The sequence below is a fragment of the Ciona intestinalis genome, chromosome 11 (genome assembly GCF_000224145.3).
Source record: "Ciona intestinalis chromosome 11, KH, whole genome shotgun sequence".
Taxonomy (NCBI): Eukaryota; Metazoa; Chordata; class Ascidiacea; order Phlebobranchia; family Cionidae; genus Ciona; species Ciona intestinalis.
In genome coordinates this window covers 3,986,840-4,002,372 of record NC_020176.2, presented here as the reverse complement: position 1 = coordinate 4,002,372, position 15,533 = coordinate 3,986,840, and the positions used below count along the sequence as shown (strand labels likewise).

General features: G+C 36.4%; 3 protein-coding genes across 3 annotated transcripts; all 3 read right to left on the bottom strand.

The window, feature by feature from the left end:
• Nucleotides 1-127: 127 nt before the first annotated feature.
• Nucleotides 128-3,644, bottom strand: LOC104266268. The gene is made up of 4 exons (XM_009862036.3): nt 3,115-3,644; nt 924-997; nt 596-740; nt 128-336 (listed from the first exon to the last, which is right to left on the bottom strand). Exons 1-4 carry the CDS (start codon nt 3,290-3,292, stop codon nt 143-145), a joined length of 591 nt encoding a protein of 196 aa, XP_009860338.2. The 5' UTR covers nt 3,293-3,644; the 3' UTR covers nt 128-142.
• LOC100181639 (piwi-like protein 2) lies at nt 1,429-8,724 on the bottom strand. The gene is made up of 5 exons (XM_002130541.5): nt 5,046-8,724; nt 3,053-3,286; nt 2,739-2,883; nt 2,365-2,471; nt 1,429-2,122 (listed from the first exon to the last, which is right to left on the bottom strand). Exon 1 carries the CDS (start codon nt 8,595-8,597, stop codon nt 5,793-5,795), a length of 2,805 nt encoding a protein of 934 aa, XP_002130577.2. The 5' UTR covers nt 8,598-8,724; the 3' UTR covers nt 1,429-2,122; nt 2,365-2,471; nt 2,739-2,883; nt 3,053-3,286; nt 5,046-5,792.
• Nucleotides 8,725-9,169: 445 nt separating this feature from the next.
• Nucleotides 9,170-15,364, bottom strand: LOC100186394 (integrator complex subunit 13-like). The gene is made up of 14 exons (XM_002130433.4): nt 15,177-15,364; nt 14,587-14,769; nt 14,074-14,261; nt 13,568-13,645; nt 12,931-13,162; nt 12,568-12,724; nt 12,084-12,173; nt 11,658-11,863; nt 11,250-11,441; nt 10,880-11,007; nt 10,466-10,624; nt 10,222-10,319; nt 9,771-9,957; nt 9,170-9,558 (listed from the first exon to the last, which is right to left on the bottom strand). Exons 1-14 carry the CDS (start codon nt 15,291-15,293, stop codon nt 9,408-9,410), a joined length of 2,166 nt encoding a protein of 721 aa, XP_002130469.1. The 5' UTR covers nt 15,294-15,364; the 3' UTR covers nt 9,170-9,407.
• Between the last annotated feature and the right edge of the window lie 169 nt (nt 15,365-15,533).

The following is a 15,533-nucleotide window of genomic DNA, read 5'->3' as shown; positions in this document are numbered from 1 at the left end:
GGGTTTACTTTTTATTACGGTGGATAGGGCAGGCTCAAAAAGGGAGTGTCCTGTTTCGCACAACTCTTATGATCTTGTTTTAAAATGAGTGTGACCGTTTATCGTTTACGGATAGGCCTATAACAGTTTGATCTACTTTTAATTATCGTGGGTAAGAATCAAGCGTGTAGCCTTCTGGCAACGATATCCTATATGGTTTAATAACCAGCGATATAAACAGAGAACTCACTTGCAGAACGTTGCTGTTGTGATTCCTATAAATTCTCTTCCATAATGTTGGGTTATAATTTACTGGTCCCCAAGGCCACTTTATTGCGGCACCGATAACCACAAGAGCTTAAACAAAAACACAGGTTAAATACCAGTATCTATATACCTACGATAATTAGTAGTCTAATTTCTCCGACATCAAGGGCAAATGCCAATATATGGCATCAAAACACTGGTATAGTGTAGTAATAAGGCGTACAAAGTTGGACACGTGTGTTGAAATCTCTACGTGCCGAAAATACGCTTTTGTACTGTGAATCGTATTCCTATATTTGTAGGTATTCTGATGCTATAACTTTATTGGCTACATAGTATAAATACTTACCAGTAGCTTGAGTAAACCTAAAGAGGCCCCATCCTGAGTAAGAGAGCATTTGCATTAAAAGATACTTCGGTTCAGACACATGAGAATGTACTTGCTTCTCCAAACTACGAAGCCAGGATTCTTCATCCCGCACAGAAAAGATTATCTGAAAATGGAATTAAGTATCTTATGTAACGCAATAAGATGAGCCCAGGAATTCGTGTGTGCAAGTTAACCGTAAATTTAGGTGCGTTGTAACAGTACAGAATCACTATCGCAATTTCGTCTCCGTTGCACAATTTTTAAGGTGACAATTACATTTCACAAATTAAAACAAAACTCGATTGACCTTAGCTTCCGGGTAAGCTTCTGATATTTCCTCCCAAAAAATAAAAGTTGGCGAATCAAGCACAGCATCGACACCTTTGTACATTCTTCGAAAATCTTCCACGGTTCCACCTTCGTTGATTATTTTTACCCAATCCTTACCGAGGTAAAACGAGTTCTCAAAGAAGTCGTACGTATTGTAGCCGAACTCTTGAACACGGCAGCCATTGTCTTGGTACCGGTTTTAGAATAACCAGCGTAAATTACTTTCATTTTAATGCTACAACAAAGACAATCCAATACTTTCTGATACCTGGTTTACGATTGATATGCTATATGAGTATATGTATACAGCATGCAGTACAGGGGCAAGATGAGATAACTTTCGCATCTAAATCCCAGATTTCCTGATCGCGTTTTAAACAATTAACAATGCTCTTTTCTAACAGATCATTTCCTTTTCTTTCTACATAATATTACTTTTGTTATCGTTCCCAAAGTGTTAAAAAGTTTAGGTTTCGCATATATACGTTATAGCCCATAGCAGTTTTATTTTACAGCACTGGCGAACAATAAGTTGACAATGACAAACAGTAAGCAGTATAGGCCTACAAGGCCTTTATGATTTCTACATGTAAACAAATCTAACTTCGTAGAAAGAGCTAGACAATTAATGCAAACAATACATCTACGAACTTTGAATTACCAACTTATGCAGACACACTTGAGCTCTCAAGTTCCTGACAAGCACAATACTAGTAAAGCTGGCAGATGTTAATGTATTGGAGTTTTATATAGTAGAGTGGGGAAGATGGGACACCTTTTCGTTCTATTTTCTCGTCCCGTTTGGTAGTAAACAAAGAACTTTCAAAAAATTATAACACTGTAACCTAGAGACTCTGCTTTTAAAATTAGGATTACGAGTTACCAGAACTTAAACCTTATCATCGTATTATTGAACCAACCACTTATACTTGCTGGGTTTTGGTAAACCTTGTACCCACCATACGCCCCAATGAGAGTAAGAACTCCGAGAGTAAACATTGTCTCTCTGAGCATTTTTATCACGATCGGGTGACTTTCCATCGATTCCTTTATAAGCGATGCTCCCTTGTTCGCATGCGGGAAGGGCTTGTCTGGAACTTTCTCCCCCAGGAATTCACAGATTGGTCCCCAACCGTCTTTAAAGTTGACTATCAACAGTTTATCTTTTGGTGCGTTCTGTTGGATATTAAATGGGTTTACTTTTTATTACGGTGGATAGGGCAGGCTCAAAAAGGGAGTGTCCTGTTTCGCACAACTCTTATGATCTTGTTTTAAAATGTTGTGAGTGTGATCGTTTACGGATAGGCCTATAACAGTTTGATCTACTTTTAATTATCGTGGGTAAGAATCAAGCGTGTAGCCTTTGGCAACGATATCCTATATGGTTTAATAACCAGCGATATAAACAGAGAACTCACTTGCAGAACGTTGCTGTTGTGATTCCTATAAATTCTCTTCCATAATGTTGGGTTATAATTTACTGGTCCCCAAGGCCACTTTATTGCGGCACCGATAACCACAAGAGCTTAAACAAAAACACAGGTTAAATACCAGTATCTATATACCTACGATAATTAGTACTCTAATTTCTCCGACATCAAGGGCAAATGCCAATATATGGCATCAAAACACTGGTATAGTGTAGTAATAAGGCGTACAAAGTTGGACACGTGTGTTAAAATCTCTACGTGCCGAAAATACGCTTTTGTACTGTGAATCGTATTCCTATATTTGTAGGTATTCTGATGCTATAACTTTATTGGCTACACAGTATGCACATATAAATACTTACCAGTAGCTTGAGTAAACCTAAAGAGGCCCCATCCTGAGTAAGAGAGCATTTGCATTAAAAGATACTTCGGTTCAGACACATGAGAATGTACTTGCTTCTCCAAACTACGAAGCCAGGATTCTTCATCCCGCACAGAAAAGATTATCTGAAAATGGAATTAATTATCTCATGTGACGCAATGAGCCCAGGAACTCGTGTGTTTAACGTACATTTAGGCCCGCTGTAACAGTACAGAATTAGTTTACGCCGTCATCGCCATTGCAGGGATCAAGGTAACAATTACATTTCACAAACTAAAAAAAAACTCGATTGACCTTAGCTTCCGGGTAAGCTTCTGATATTTCCTCCCAGAAAATAAAAGTTGGCGAATCAACACCTTTGTACATTCTTCGAAAATCTTCCACGGTTCCACCTTCGTTGATTATTTTTACCCAATCCTTACCGAGGTAAAACGAGTTCTCAAAGAAGTCGTACGTATTGTAGCCGAACTCATTGAACACGGCAGCCATTGTCTTGGTACCGGTTTTAGCATAACCAGCGTAAATTACCTTCATTTTAATGCTTTAACAAATACAATCCAGTACTTCCTTATACCTAATTTACGATTGATATGCTATATGAGTATATGTGTAGCAGTACAGGGGCAAGATGAGATAACTTTCGCATCTAAATCCCAGATTTCCTGATCGCGTTTTAAACAATTAACAATGCTCTTTTCTAACAGATCATTTCCTTTTCTTTCTACATAATATTACTTTTGTTATCGTTCCCAAAGTGTTAAAAAGTTTAGGTTTCGCATATATACGTTATAGCCCATAGCAGTTTTATTTTACAGCACTGGCGAACAATAAGTTGACAATGACAAACAGTAAGCAGTATAGGCCTACAAGGCCTTTATGATTTCTACATGTAAACAAATCTAACTTCGTAGAAAGAGAGACAATTAATGCAAACAATACATCTACGAACTTTAAATTACCAACTTATGCAGACACACTTGAGCTCTCAAGTTCCTGACAAGCACAATACTAGTAAAGCTGGCAGATGTTAATGTATTGGAGTTTTATATCAGATCAAAAACGATAACTCCTCATTCCGCCTATGTGAAGAAATGTTTTCAAAAATAGGATTTATTTTTAAAATTATAATTTTCAAGTTACCAGAACTTGAACCTTATCACCGTATTATTGATCCAACCTCTTATACTTTCTGATTAAACTCATTAAACACCGCCGACATAGTTTTAGTGCCGGTTTTAGCGTAAATAACTTTCATTTTAATGCTATATCAAGGACAACCCAGTACTTTCTTACCTGGTTTACGATTGATATGCTATATGACTATGAGTATATGTATAGCAGTACAGGGGCAAGATGGGATAACTTTCGCATCTAAATCCCAGATTCCCTGATCGCGTTTTAAACAATTAACAATGCTCTTTTCTAACAGATTAATTCCTCTTCTCCCTACCTAATATTACTTCTGCTATCGTTACCAAGTTTATGTTTAGCATATACGTAGCAGAGACAATCATCGTATCACTGCTTCGTTCTGTTGATGCAGTACTTCAAAGCTACTGATAAATTTTAGACACAACAACGAAAGTTGAGTACTGTGAATTCAGATTTTTTGCCTGCTTGCTCAAATTTGATTATTACCGGACACGTCTGTGTCTCGCAGCCGTTTGCGATGTCTGCGTGTTTGACCACCAGACCGTTACCCTCGTCTGTCAAGCGCATATATATACTGGAAAAGCATGAGCCACCGCAAGTAAGCCATCCGAATCGTGTATTTCATCATGTCAAAATTCTTCACATTAAAATAAAATGTTCTGTTTTTACTTTAAAGTGTTTTATTCTACAGCGTAACTGACGAACAGTGAACTTAGCAATGAGCTTTTTATGATTTCTTGATATAAACAAATCGAACTCCATAGAAAACACAATTAATGCAAACATTACACCTTTCACCTTTAAATTAACAACTCACGCTGACTCATATTGGTTCTCATGGACCTGGCAAGCACAATACTAATAAAACTGTCAGAATATTTCATACCTCCTTTAAAACATGTTACCTTAATCTGCATATTGAGGTGTCATGCTATGCACACCAGAAGACCAAGGATTTAGGCCAGAGTTGGCACACTGCAATACTGTACACAGTATAGGAGGGTCACTTAACATGGCATAGAACCTTCTATAAATAAAACCAGATCTATATAAATTTGAAAACAGTTTAATTTACCTTTAAAATTAATTATTACATCTGTAATTTATACAAATTCAAATAAGTAAATGAACTTACCAAATAACTTTAAAAAGATCTTGCTTGTTTTTGTATTTTCAAGGTGACAGATTTTGAAATATTATATAAACATAGCGTTAATTGAGAAACTCTTCTGCAATAAAGAAATTTGGTGACATAAAATTAGGATTGGCAATTTTACCTATAAAAAAATTATTGCAAAATCGTCCAAATGATATTTTAAATTATAAATGCTGCGAACATGCAATCTGTGAAATATAAAGAACGAACAAAGAAATAGAAAATGGAACGGTTTGTGTTCAGACAATTGAAAGTCAACAAAGTTACAGCAGTGACATTATGTTTTAGTGTCCAGTTATACTGTTGCATTCGACCACATTATTAAATAAAGTTCCCATATATTTAACAGCATGTCTCATTTACATTTGATGAAAAATGTTGGTTATGTTTTGAATTGTTGACTTTGTACTGAATGATACTATTGAATTAAACATTAAGCAAATTGTAGAAGACATTGAGATAAAAATGTTGAAAAAGCACGATGTATTAAAATTATAAAACAATGCATATTAAATATGGTGTGTGTGTAGTTACTCGGCAGTTAAAAAAACTTGAAGCAGGTAAAATTTGAACTCCAAATAACAGTTTTTTAAATGGCTGAAGCTTATATTCAATAATTTGGCACGCCTTGTTTTGGATAACTTACACAAAATTTGCTGGCATAGAAAGCAAATACAGGCAAACCATCAAAAATCGGTAACACATTTTAATATACCGGCTACACAATTATAAATAAAACAGCTTGTTACAAAGTTGCGGTGCAGGGTGCTGCCCAAGGCTTTGACCAACAAGGTAAGCAAGTTTATGAGCATATTGGCAAGGTGCGGGCACTCTTACGGTTCCTGGCCAGTTGTAGTACATGTGTGTGAGTTTATATGACAGACGTTGCATGTGATCGGGTTTTAAATGTTCATGACCACTGACTACAATGTAATGTGTAGGTGAGACGGTACCCTGTCTTACGTGCTGAGACACCAAGAAGTAATCCGGCCAGTTTGGTCGTGTCACAGTATGATCTAACACAGAGCCTGGGCAGGGATTAGACAAACCTTTCGAATCAAGTGAAAAATACTTTGTGTTGATGCGTTTAGAAACTACCACAACTGTTAGCATTGGGTTATATTTATCCCCCTTAACCTTTGAGAACATTTCAAAACATGATTGAAGTTGAACCACTTCGTGTTCAGCCACTATGTTTAGTTGACCATCACCGACTCCATCTCGGAAAATAACGATACGCTCTGGCAAAGCATGATTTAGCTCATAGTAATTCTTCAATGCATTTACAAAGCACTGTTTCAAACTATCGATTAACTCTTGGTGAGGTTGTTGAATGATTGCTTTTGAAAACCAAGTAGACATTAACCTGTTAGAACTTGCAATAAATGCTGCAACAGATTTTCCTCTTTTTAATGGATCATGATAAACGTCAATCCCACAAACCATAAGTCCTTTAAGAGGGATGTCAACTGTCCAGAGTTCCCCACCAAGCTTACAGTTGATCTGAAGAGCAATTTTCATTGTCACTGACCGAAACTTTCCCATTTTTGCGTCATCGGGTAAAGTGCGTGAAATGATGACTTGCGAAGGGACAGGCATGTCGACGCAGCATAATTTCTTTATGGCGTTGTATCTATCATCACGGGAAGTAGGGAATATACACACCACCAGCTGTGTGGATGGGTTCAGTGATTGAGAGATGGCATCTTTATAGCTTGTTGTTCTGTCATCATTCAATTGAAGAAATCTGGGCTTGCTGAGATCAATCCCCAACTTTCTTGTACATTCCATCATCTTTTGAAAGAAATTTTCAGCCTTGTTCGAATCTCTCTTTACGAAAACAAGTAGCCAGTTATTAATTGGGATTGGAGTAATAACAGGTGAGCGCGTAACTTCTCTTCCAAAATCTGCATCTGGACCGCATGAGAACACTTGGTTTCTTCCTACCATGATCTTTTCAGAAGGAAGAGAGCGAGAAAAAGTGGAGCAAGTTTTCATGTCGAGTTCAAGACCCCATCTGAGTAGTTCGTTCTTTGCATTGGTGTTCATGTTAACTCGCTTAAGAAACTCCTCCAGACAAGCATTTCGTCGGGTTGGATCAAAGGATGTGTTGTCACGTATCTCTCGCATCGCTCGGAAATCAGATCTCAGCTTATCGGATAATCCAGTAAGGTAGCACAACTCAGGGACCAAACAAATGCAATAATCTTCCCCTTCATTTCTCTTGAAATCTCGCTGCGTTTGCTTTTTAGGTCGATGTACCAACATTGGTTGCTTCAAGTCAGTGATTTCTATTTTGTATTGAACTTTGTAGTATTCAACAAAAGTGAGCTTGTCACCTTTTGAATTGGTAAAAGAGCTTGAGGGTGTCATGTCCCACGCTATATCATCAACACGGTAGTTTTTATTGTTGTACCGCGTAAGCACAATCGCTCCAACTAACTCCTTTACACAAGCATCACGATATTGGTTTGGGGATCTTTTGTAGGCTTCAACCATTACATGTTTGGCCGTATCCTGACGCAGAACCTTATGCGATACATCAATATTTAACATCAAACCATCCTCAAATTTCTTGATAGCAGTGACATACCCAGGCCACAAAATCAGTTGCAGCTTTTCAATGGTTTTTGGAGATGTAGGGTCATAATAGTTTCGGCCAACGGGGCACATATCAAGGAGTCTCATACACCGTTTCAATACTGTGTTATAAAAAGGTATCAGCTGGGAAGAGGCAGGATCAATTGCTTTTGTGAACCTGATCAACACAACGATATCTGCTTCATCTGTGACACGCTTAGATTTCAGACGAAGTTCATTAAGCTCAAGCTTCATTGGTAAATAGAGGATGGTCCCGTCAAAGGCTTTTGTGTTTCCTATAACTTCTCGATGCTGGTTTAACAACATAAACCTCATGTTTCTGCTGTCAACCACTGGTTCAAAGGAGACATGGTATTGATATACAGCAAGGTTAATGCATTTCACACGAACACAGTTAACTCGTATATCGTTTCGTCGACCACTTTGACCATGGTATTTAACAACCTCATCCACCTTAGTGATATCCTGTGATGTTATTGATGGTTGAGCAATTGATTGTGGTTGAGTGGTTAAAGTTTTCTGCTTTTTAAGTTCAACTTCTGGTGTCTTTTCTCTCAATACAACGGGCAGACTTTCACAAGGTTTTAGAGCTTCTGCTGATTTACCAATACCAAGCTCCTGAAGTAAAGCAGAGCCTCGTCCTTTTGACAAAAATGACATTTGTCCACGACCAGCAGCACCTTGCAGTTGAAATGGGGGCGACAAAGCTTGCCCACGACCTATCAACCCAACAGTTTGACCTCGGCCTAGTGAGCTTGTCAGACTTAGTTTTGACACGGCAGAATCAACCCCTGTGTTATCCCCTGCAGCAAGTGTGGTGGTGGAACCACATTCTTCAGATTTAGCTTCAGAATCAGATTTTTCTTGAAGTAATTTTAAAACTGAAAGCCCGCGGCCTCTTCCAACGCTTGGTAAGTTAAACTTATCCATCTTATACAAACGAATTCGCAGAAAGTACGTTCAAAGACTTAGTTGCATTAATTTAACGGCACAAAATACATTAGTTTTCGACATTCATTAACATTCAAGGTATCTATAATTAAAGGCAAACAACTTGTTCATATACAAGTAACATTGGGACTAGTAAAGAATTCTCCAAGCCCCCATTACGTTAAAGATTAGGCTGGTGGAAAGTGGTAGACGTTTGTAGTTGGCGGTTATTTGATAGCAATTATTGGTTATATTGTTATATTTTAACTTCTCACATTCTTCACTCGCACTCGACTTTTTGGTAAATAAAACAGAAATTTTCTTTCTTGCTGTCAAAAACGATTAAAAATGTACTTATCGATAATATATGCCACTCCTAATTTAAGGATTTCCCTTCTATATTTTACATCCAAATCAACGCAATACGTTAAATTCGCAGCAAACTTGGCGCGCACACCACGTTTAGAAAGAAAACATTCCTCGCGATTTGATTGGTTGCGGGCCTAAAACTAATCATGCATAAAATCAAGGGACGAAAACATTTTCGTTTGTGAATGGGCATGGATAAAATGTTTGTGTATTTTAATTCCTTTATATAGAAGTTTTATTTTATTAAATTGCAATCAACAAACCAGTATCGTATAACTTCGTTAAGACCCGATTACCTAATGAAAGAATAAACAGTTTTATGCTCGCTGTGACCAAAATTCCTCGTTGATAACTCTCTTCAAACACAAACAAGCGGAATGAAAATCCACATGTGAGTAGTACTAAGAAAAGACAAAAAATAACACTTTTTTAAACGATTTATCAGGTCTTTGGAGAATATGGTTTGTTCATCTTTTTCATGGCTTTCTGTTTCATATGAGATGTTGGAGTAGACCTTCCACTCTTCCCTTGATCTTGTCTTGATCCACGATGAAAAGATCCAAATCTGTGTCCACCACTACCACCGCCACGCCTTGTACAATACAATACACTTTTTAAGCAAACACATTTTTTACATTCATTCATTCAACAGAAACAACTGCCTACATAAGTTACGCAGTCAAAATCCATTAACCAAGTTTTAGGCAGGTAAATTCGACAGTGAATAGTTTGGTAAAGGTAGGTGGATGAAAATACCACCCCAGTTTTGCTGCTACTCCCCCAATTACCCCTGATAGAATTTACCTCATTCCACTTCGATCATTCTTATCTTGTGATGAAGCTGCCTGTACCTGGCTTACTTCATCTTCAATATCTGGATACAATCTTGCTTTATTGCTGTCTGATGTCAGTCTTCCACAAAACTCGACATGAAACTGGGAGTTCTGGTTATCCATGTGGTTCTGCCACATGCTAAGAATAGACTGCGCACCTAAAATGTAACAACGCATAGTTTAAGGGTTTGAAACTATTTTTACCGGTATATCATTTTTAATACAAAAACCCAATACAAGATTATGAAACAACTAAAACATCCTTGTAGCTTCCTCATTATTTACATGCTCCTTTAGAACAAATTTGTAAACCTGTATCGCAAAAAATAAACTTCTTTCAATAAGTGATAGTTAAAGCAAGCCATAAATAGTAAAGTTACCAAGTTTAAAGTTATTATTCAATGATAATTAATTACAAGGACCTTTAGAAGGCCGAATGGCCATTTCTGATTCATTTTTCATCTTTTTAACTGGAGGGGGCGACTCTGGTGATTCAAATACTTCTTCTTTTGTCGATACCCTGCAGAACATAACATCAACTTTTATTCAACTCTTTGGATTCAGTAACGGAGATAAGATTAATAAAAACAAGGGGAAGTTAGTAAAATAAGCAAAATGACATTCCTTAAAACACAATTCTTAGAACTATGCATGCTCCTTTTTTACCTAAACTTTGCTTGTGGTTTCTCCTCGTTCCCATTTTCTGATTCCTTCCCCGTGCATTTCAACAAACAGTCCAACACTTGCTTATGATTGGCAGAAATAGTTGAATGCAAACGTAGCAGGCCTTCTAACTCATTCCACATCGATTTGTATTGCTCCTCACTAGGTGGGAACGAATTATGGAATTATGGATAAAGTAAAGTGATAAAAAATGTGTGCGAAAAAAATGTGGCTGTCTGCGATGCGGTGTGGCAAAGTTAAGCACCGGTCGCATGAAAAATCTGAAGAAGCATCCTAAGTGTTGCGATTATGGGACAAACCTGGCCCAAATCCAAGGGCCTAAATCCCAGGACCTAACCCACAAACAATAGAATAGAAAGGAGGTTTTTTAATTCATGACAACAATCAGATTTTTACCGTTTGTGTTTATTTGGTCCCCGAGTCGTTGAACCTGACACCGGGAGCGCTGTTCCATCTTTCTCCATCGAAATCAAATGATAAATAACTCGTTGGCAATTTACCACTTCATCATCGCTTATAATTTCCTGCAAAAAAAATGTTGTTTTGAAAACTATGTGCATTTAGTTTATTTATTCCTTATATGTGGCTTATTTTGAAGTTTAAAGCTTCTGAGTACAAAGCTCAATGCTGCTACAATTGGCTGATGTGATTTGTGAGTTAAAGGTAACATGTGTTGCCATGAGACAAATTGAAGCATTTAATAAGAAAAAGACTCTAAATTAATAATGAAGTAAATAGATAATTTCTAGTACATAGCATAATTTACCTTTGTTATAATTTGTAACAGGGGTTCTGCTTGCTTCATATTATATACAATAGTTTTTGAGAAAACAAGCGGCCACTGCTTGGACATTCTATCAAGTAGTTTCATCGATAAATTGATCGGTTCATTTCCTACTGACTTTAATCTGTGTCCAATAGGCAGAAGTTCAGCTTTCTTTGCAAGCTCAGTGAAATCCTACAAGGTTTGGTAATCTTAAGATTTCGTTATTTTAGATTTAACACATACATATCGGGAACTCAACTTTGGTGGGTGGTAGGTAGGTTTACTCATATTTAGCATGACTTTTAAATATTTATTCAATTTCGGTATGCTTAAGTATATATAATCTAAACTTAAAATAGTTTAACATCTATCACATTTCTAATACACTTTGTCAACATATTCACTCACATTAATTCGGTAATCGGTCACTCTCCCACCAGGACCATCAGAAATGGAAGGAGGGTCTTCGAATGGGACTCTGTATACATCTAATGCATGGAGGAATATATCTGAACCACAGCATGATATCATGTGTGTGTTCTTTGACCCACTTGACACCGATCCACCACCAGCCTCCCCACTTTTCTGCCAATGATCAAGAAGGACCGACCGCCCTGGATGTTTGTGAGGTTTGATTACAAACATGCTGCTATGGTAGTTAAATAGCCTTCAATTCTATTATCTAAGAGGATAAATATGGCACAACCTGCCAAATACACCACGTTGTTAGAGCTAAATTTTAGCAGTTATTAAAAAATTGGCAAAATTTTAGACCACACATCTCTAAGTCTATGACTATCCATTTTAAACTCTCATCCACATAGGATAACTCACCATTTAATAAGAAGTTTGTCAAACAAAGGGAAGGTCTACTGTTTACATCTACAGGACTTATCCTTGCAGCTCCAGTACAATGGTATAACTCTGTTAATACAATTAGATCTGTAAGTGTACAGCTAGACGGGGGTTTAAAATATATAGAGAGGTATATATTTTAAAAGCCTATAAGCACAGGTACTAATATTTTGCTTTGGAGAAATTCAATCCACATACAAGATGATATCTACAGAGAACAGACATGAGTGCAAAACATAACAAAGGCTTCTAAACCACTCGAATATAAACCATTTAGACAACCTCCTAAAAATTAATGGAAAACATACATGTTCCTAATTTTTGGTAAAACCAAAATCTTTTAAAATTAAACACAATTTGCGACTACAAAGATAAAACACCAGCAACCAGTTATATGTGGCCAACTACCAAGAAGTGAATTGTCCAATATTTACAGAGTTTTGTTTTAAACACACAATCCTACCATTAACATTAATCTTTGGTGTGCACCACTTCAACGACATAGAAGATGTAAGTTCGTTGTCGGAAACGTCAATCTTTGCCCGATTCATGGTACCGGTCAGTCTCTCATGCATTAGAAGCACATCGTAGTTGGCTGAGCTGTTTGCGTGTTGTTCTTCCTAGAAACAAAAAATTGATGTCAAAATTTTAAACTGTTTTTTTAAGCGTGGCCCTTAGAAAAACTTGAATACTTTTTTAAACTTTTTTTTGGAAGTGTGGTCTATGGGTTTTAAAACCCATTTCTCTGTTAATACAGCCGAATATAAAAGAAATAATTTAGCAGCACTGCTGAAAAAGATGCAATTATTCTATTACAATGAAATACCTTCATAGGTATCCCTGTTATGCTTGTTACGGATAAATTGTAATGTTTCTGCAGCAAGTTAAGCATTCGATTCCCAATCGCGATCCCGTGTCGTGTTGCTTTCACGTCATGAACCTCGGTCGTTACGCTTGGGTGGTTTGGGAGAACATGACGCAGCTCTGTGACCTCACAATCAGAACCAAAAGACTTCACATGCACGAGTACGAGCTCAATTGATGAAATTTTGAGAATACTGAATATCAAAATATACTTATCAAGATATACTTATCAAGATTAAGATTTACAATAATATATATGTTGGTACAACTTAGCTTAACAGTAATTTAAAACAACTTAGCTTAGGTAAGACTAATAAAGGTAGCTTAAAAGGATAAAAAGGTAGGGTTTGACCAACAAACAATTTCTATTCTACATAGGTGAGGTCATGAGGTTACTAGGGGATCTGGGAATATTACGGCAGTTGACCTATCACTCTAGCCCAAAATGCGGTACAATTTTACAAATTGCAATTAATAATGGAAAAAAAAGAGTTTCTTTGAACACATTTAAACCAAATTTTATCTTACTGTAACTATTCCACGAACATGCTAAGAAAAGAATCCCAACAAAATAGAAAATAAATCCAAATATTTCTCACCCAGATGATTCGGACAACTTGTTATGTTGCTTCATTGCTTCAGCCACGCATTCCTCCAATGATCTTCTATGGCTGTCACTAATATTTAAATATGATCATTATATCCTTAATCATTGAACACAAATTATTAATTAAAAAGAAACATGTTTTAGTGTGTTTCAATGAAATTTGACAAAGAATGGACCTATTTTAAAAATAATTTATTTTGCTTACAGGTACATAATAGGACTGTATATATATAATATGTGATGTACACATGATTAAACTAATACTAAAATTTAATAAATCAGCCTTGTAGACACGACGCCCCAACCAACAAATCCAATATAATAAATAGAAGCAGCAAAACAAATTTATATCTCTACTCTGCAACTTTATACTATGTACTTTGTAAATTGATATTTTGAAAAAACTTTTTTTTTTTAGAAGTGGGGATATACAAACTGACTGCTTATGGATCTGTAGTGGAAACCTATATTCTCCTAGTTTAAAGTTGAAACACTTACTTTTTCAGCTGCGTTATGCAGACAATCCTCCCACTATTTTCAATGATATGTCCCGGGTGTTCTGTAATCGTTTGCTGCTGGATTTCAGTTGCTTCACATAGAGCTGCTACAGCTGATACAAGGCCAAGAATAACGCTGCAATCGGAACTCTTCAGTGGTGGACCAATCCCAGCCAATTTTGTCATCAACTGGAAACAAAACCAAAAATATTTTACAAATCTAATTAATTTTAGTTAAATTTTGTTTTTCGTAAATTATTTTCATTTAAAAAGGACTGTTGTATTTCTGTTTCAATCTAAATATTATCTCAGTAAAATTGATTAGTGCAAGTAGTCTTCGCTACCAATATAATCATGAAAGTCTACCTGTAAAGTATAAAAGTGGTGTCTTACATATTGGCTGTCATGTTTGTACTGTATGTCATGTGTGTATTGTATATTCACCAGAAAATCCCTGTTTTATGCACGTAATAAGTTATTAACTCATTACCAATATCCCTTAAATTACACTTACATGGCTCATACTTTGCTCTTCATGTTTCCACGAGTTAAGAAAAGTTGACGTTGAATCGCTGACCACATATCGTAGAAATTTCTCCCCAGGAAAAATATCCCAAACCACCCTACTGTATTCACACAATGCTTCCATACAACATGTCCATAAGGATTTCGACACTGGCGCTAATGGAACAACACCCTGTATAATATGTACAGGAATTGGTGAAGTAACTGTACACAGTCACCATGCTTAATTAGCCCATGTTTAATCAAACTGGTATAGCTTGGTCCTGAGGCAACCTGGTTAAACAGGGTTAACAGCATGTCTGCATATAACATAAAAATGAAAAAGACTAGGCAATAGTTTAATCCACAAAGTTACATATGTGGTAACTAACTTTATAAAACGGAAAACTTGGTCGTTATAATATATGTCATAACCAGTGACTCACTTGTAATTTTCATAATTTACAGAACATAAGTAGTACTTGAAGTTATATTAGCAATAACACAACAAAAAATAACTAATTTTAAACTATTTTCTAGTTAAATTTCGTTAAAATATTCATCATATAGATGTTTTCATTTTTTAATTCAGTGTCCTACCTGTGGTCGTGCTTTTGAAAATATGTCAAAATCCACATTTTGCTTCGACGATTCTGTTAATGTAGGTCCGTGGTCCAACACGAAAACTGTCTTATGGTCAAGATTAAAAGAAGACATAGTAGTCTACAGCTATCAACGTTAAAAAAACTGGTTTACTTTACACATAAATAATTTGCACAAAACCACCGAGAAAAAAACGATTTATTTTTTTCTTTTCCTGCCTCGGCGTAGGGAATTTCCCTATATTCAGTCAAAAGCAAATTCTGTATACTTGGGGTGTAATAAATATTAACTCCTATAACCACTAACCCCCTAACCATCAACACCTAATCCCCTAACCTAGGGGTTAGTGGTTAG

Bases quoted from the DNA above. Each gene is read 5' to 3' on its own strand.
- LOC104266268 (XM_009862036.3), bottom strand. From the start codon at position 3,292: ATGAAGGTAATTTACGCTGGTTATGCTAAAACCGGTACCAAGACAATG. The intron at 741-923 runs GTCAATCGAGTT...TTCCATTTTCAG, and splicing joins AAGCTTACCCGGAAGCTAAG to ATAATCTTTTCTGTGCGGGA. The intron at 337-595 runs GTAAGTATTTAT...TTTTTGTTTAAG, and splicing joins TAGGTTTACTCAAGCTACTG to CTCTTGTGGTTATCGGTGCC.
- LOC100186394 (XM_002130433.4), bottom strand. From the start codon at position 15,293: ATGTCTTCTTTTAATCTTGACCATAAGACAGTTTTCGTGTTGGACCAC. The intron at 14,770-15,176 runs GTAGGACACTGA...CATATTATACAG, and splicing joins TTTCAAAAGCACGACCACAG to GGTGTTGTTCCATTAGCGCC. The intron at 9,559-9,770 runs GTAAATTCTATC...GTATTGTACAAG, and splicing joins AATGATCGAAGTGGAATGAG to GCGTGGCGGTGGTAGTGGTG.
- LOC100181639 (XM_002130541.5), bottom strand. From the start codon at position 8,597: ATGGATAAGTTTAACTTACCAAGCGTTGGAAGAGGCCGCGGGCTTTCA.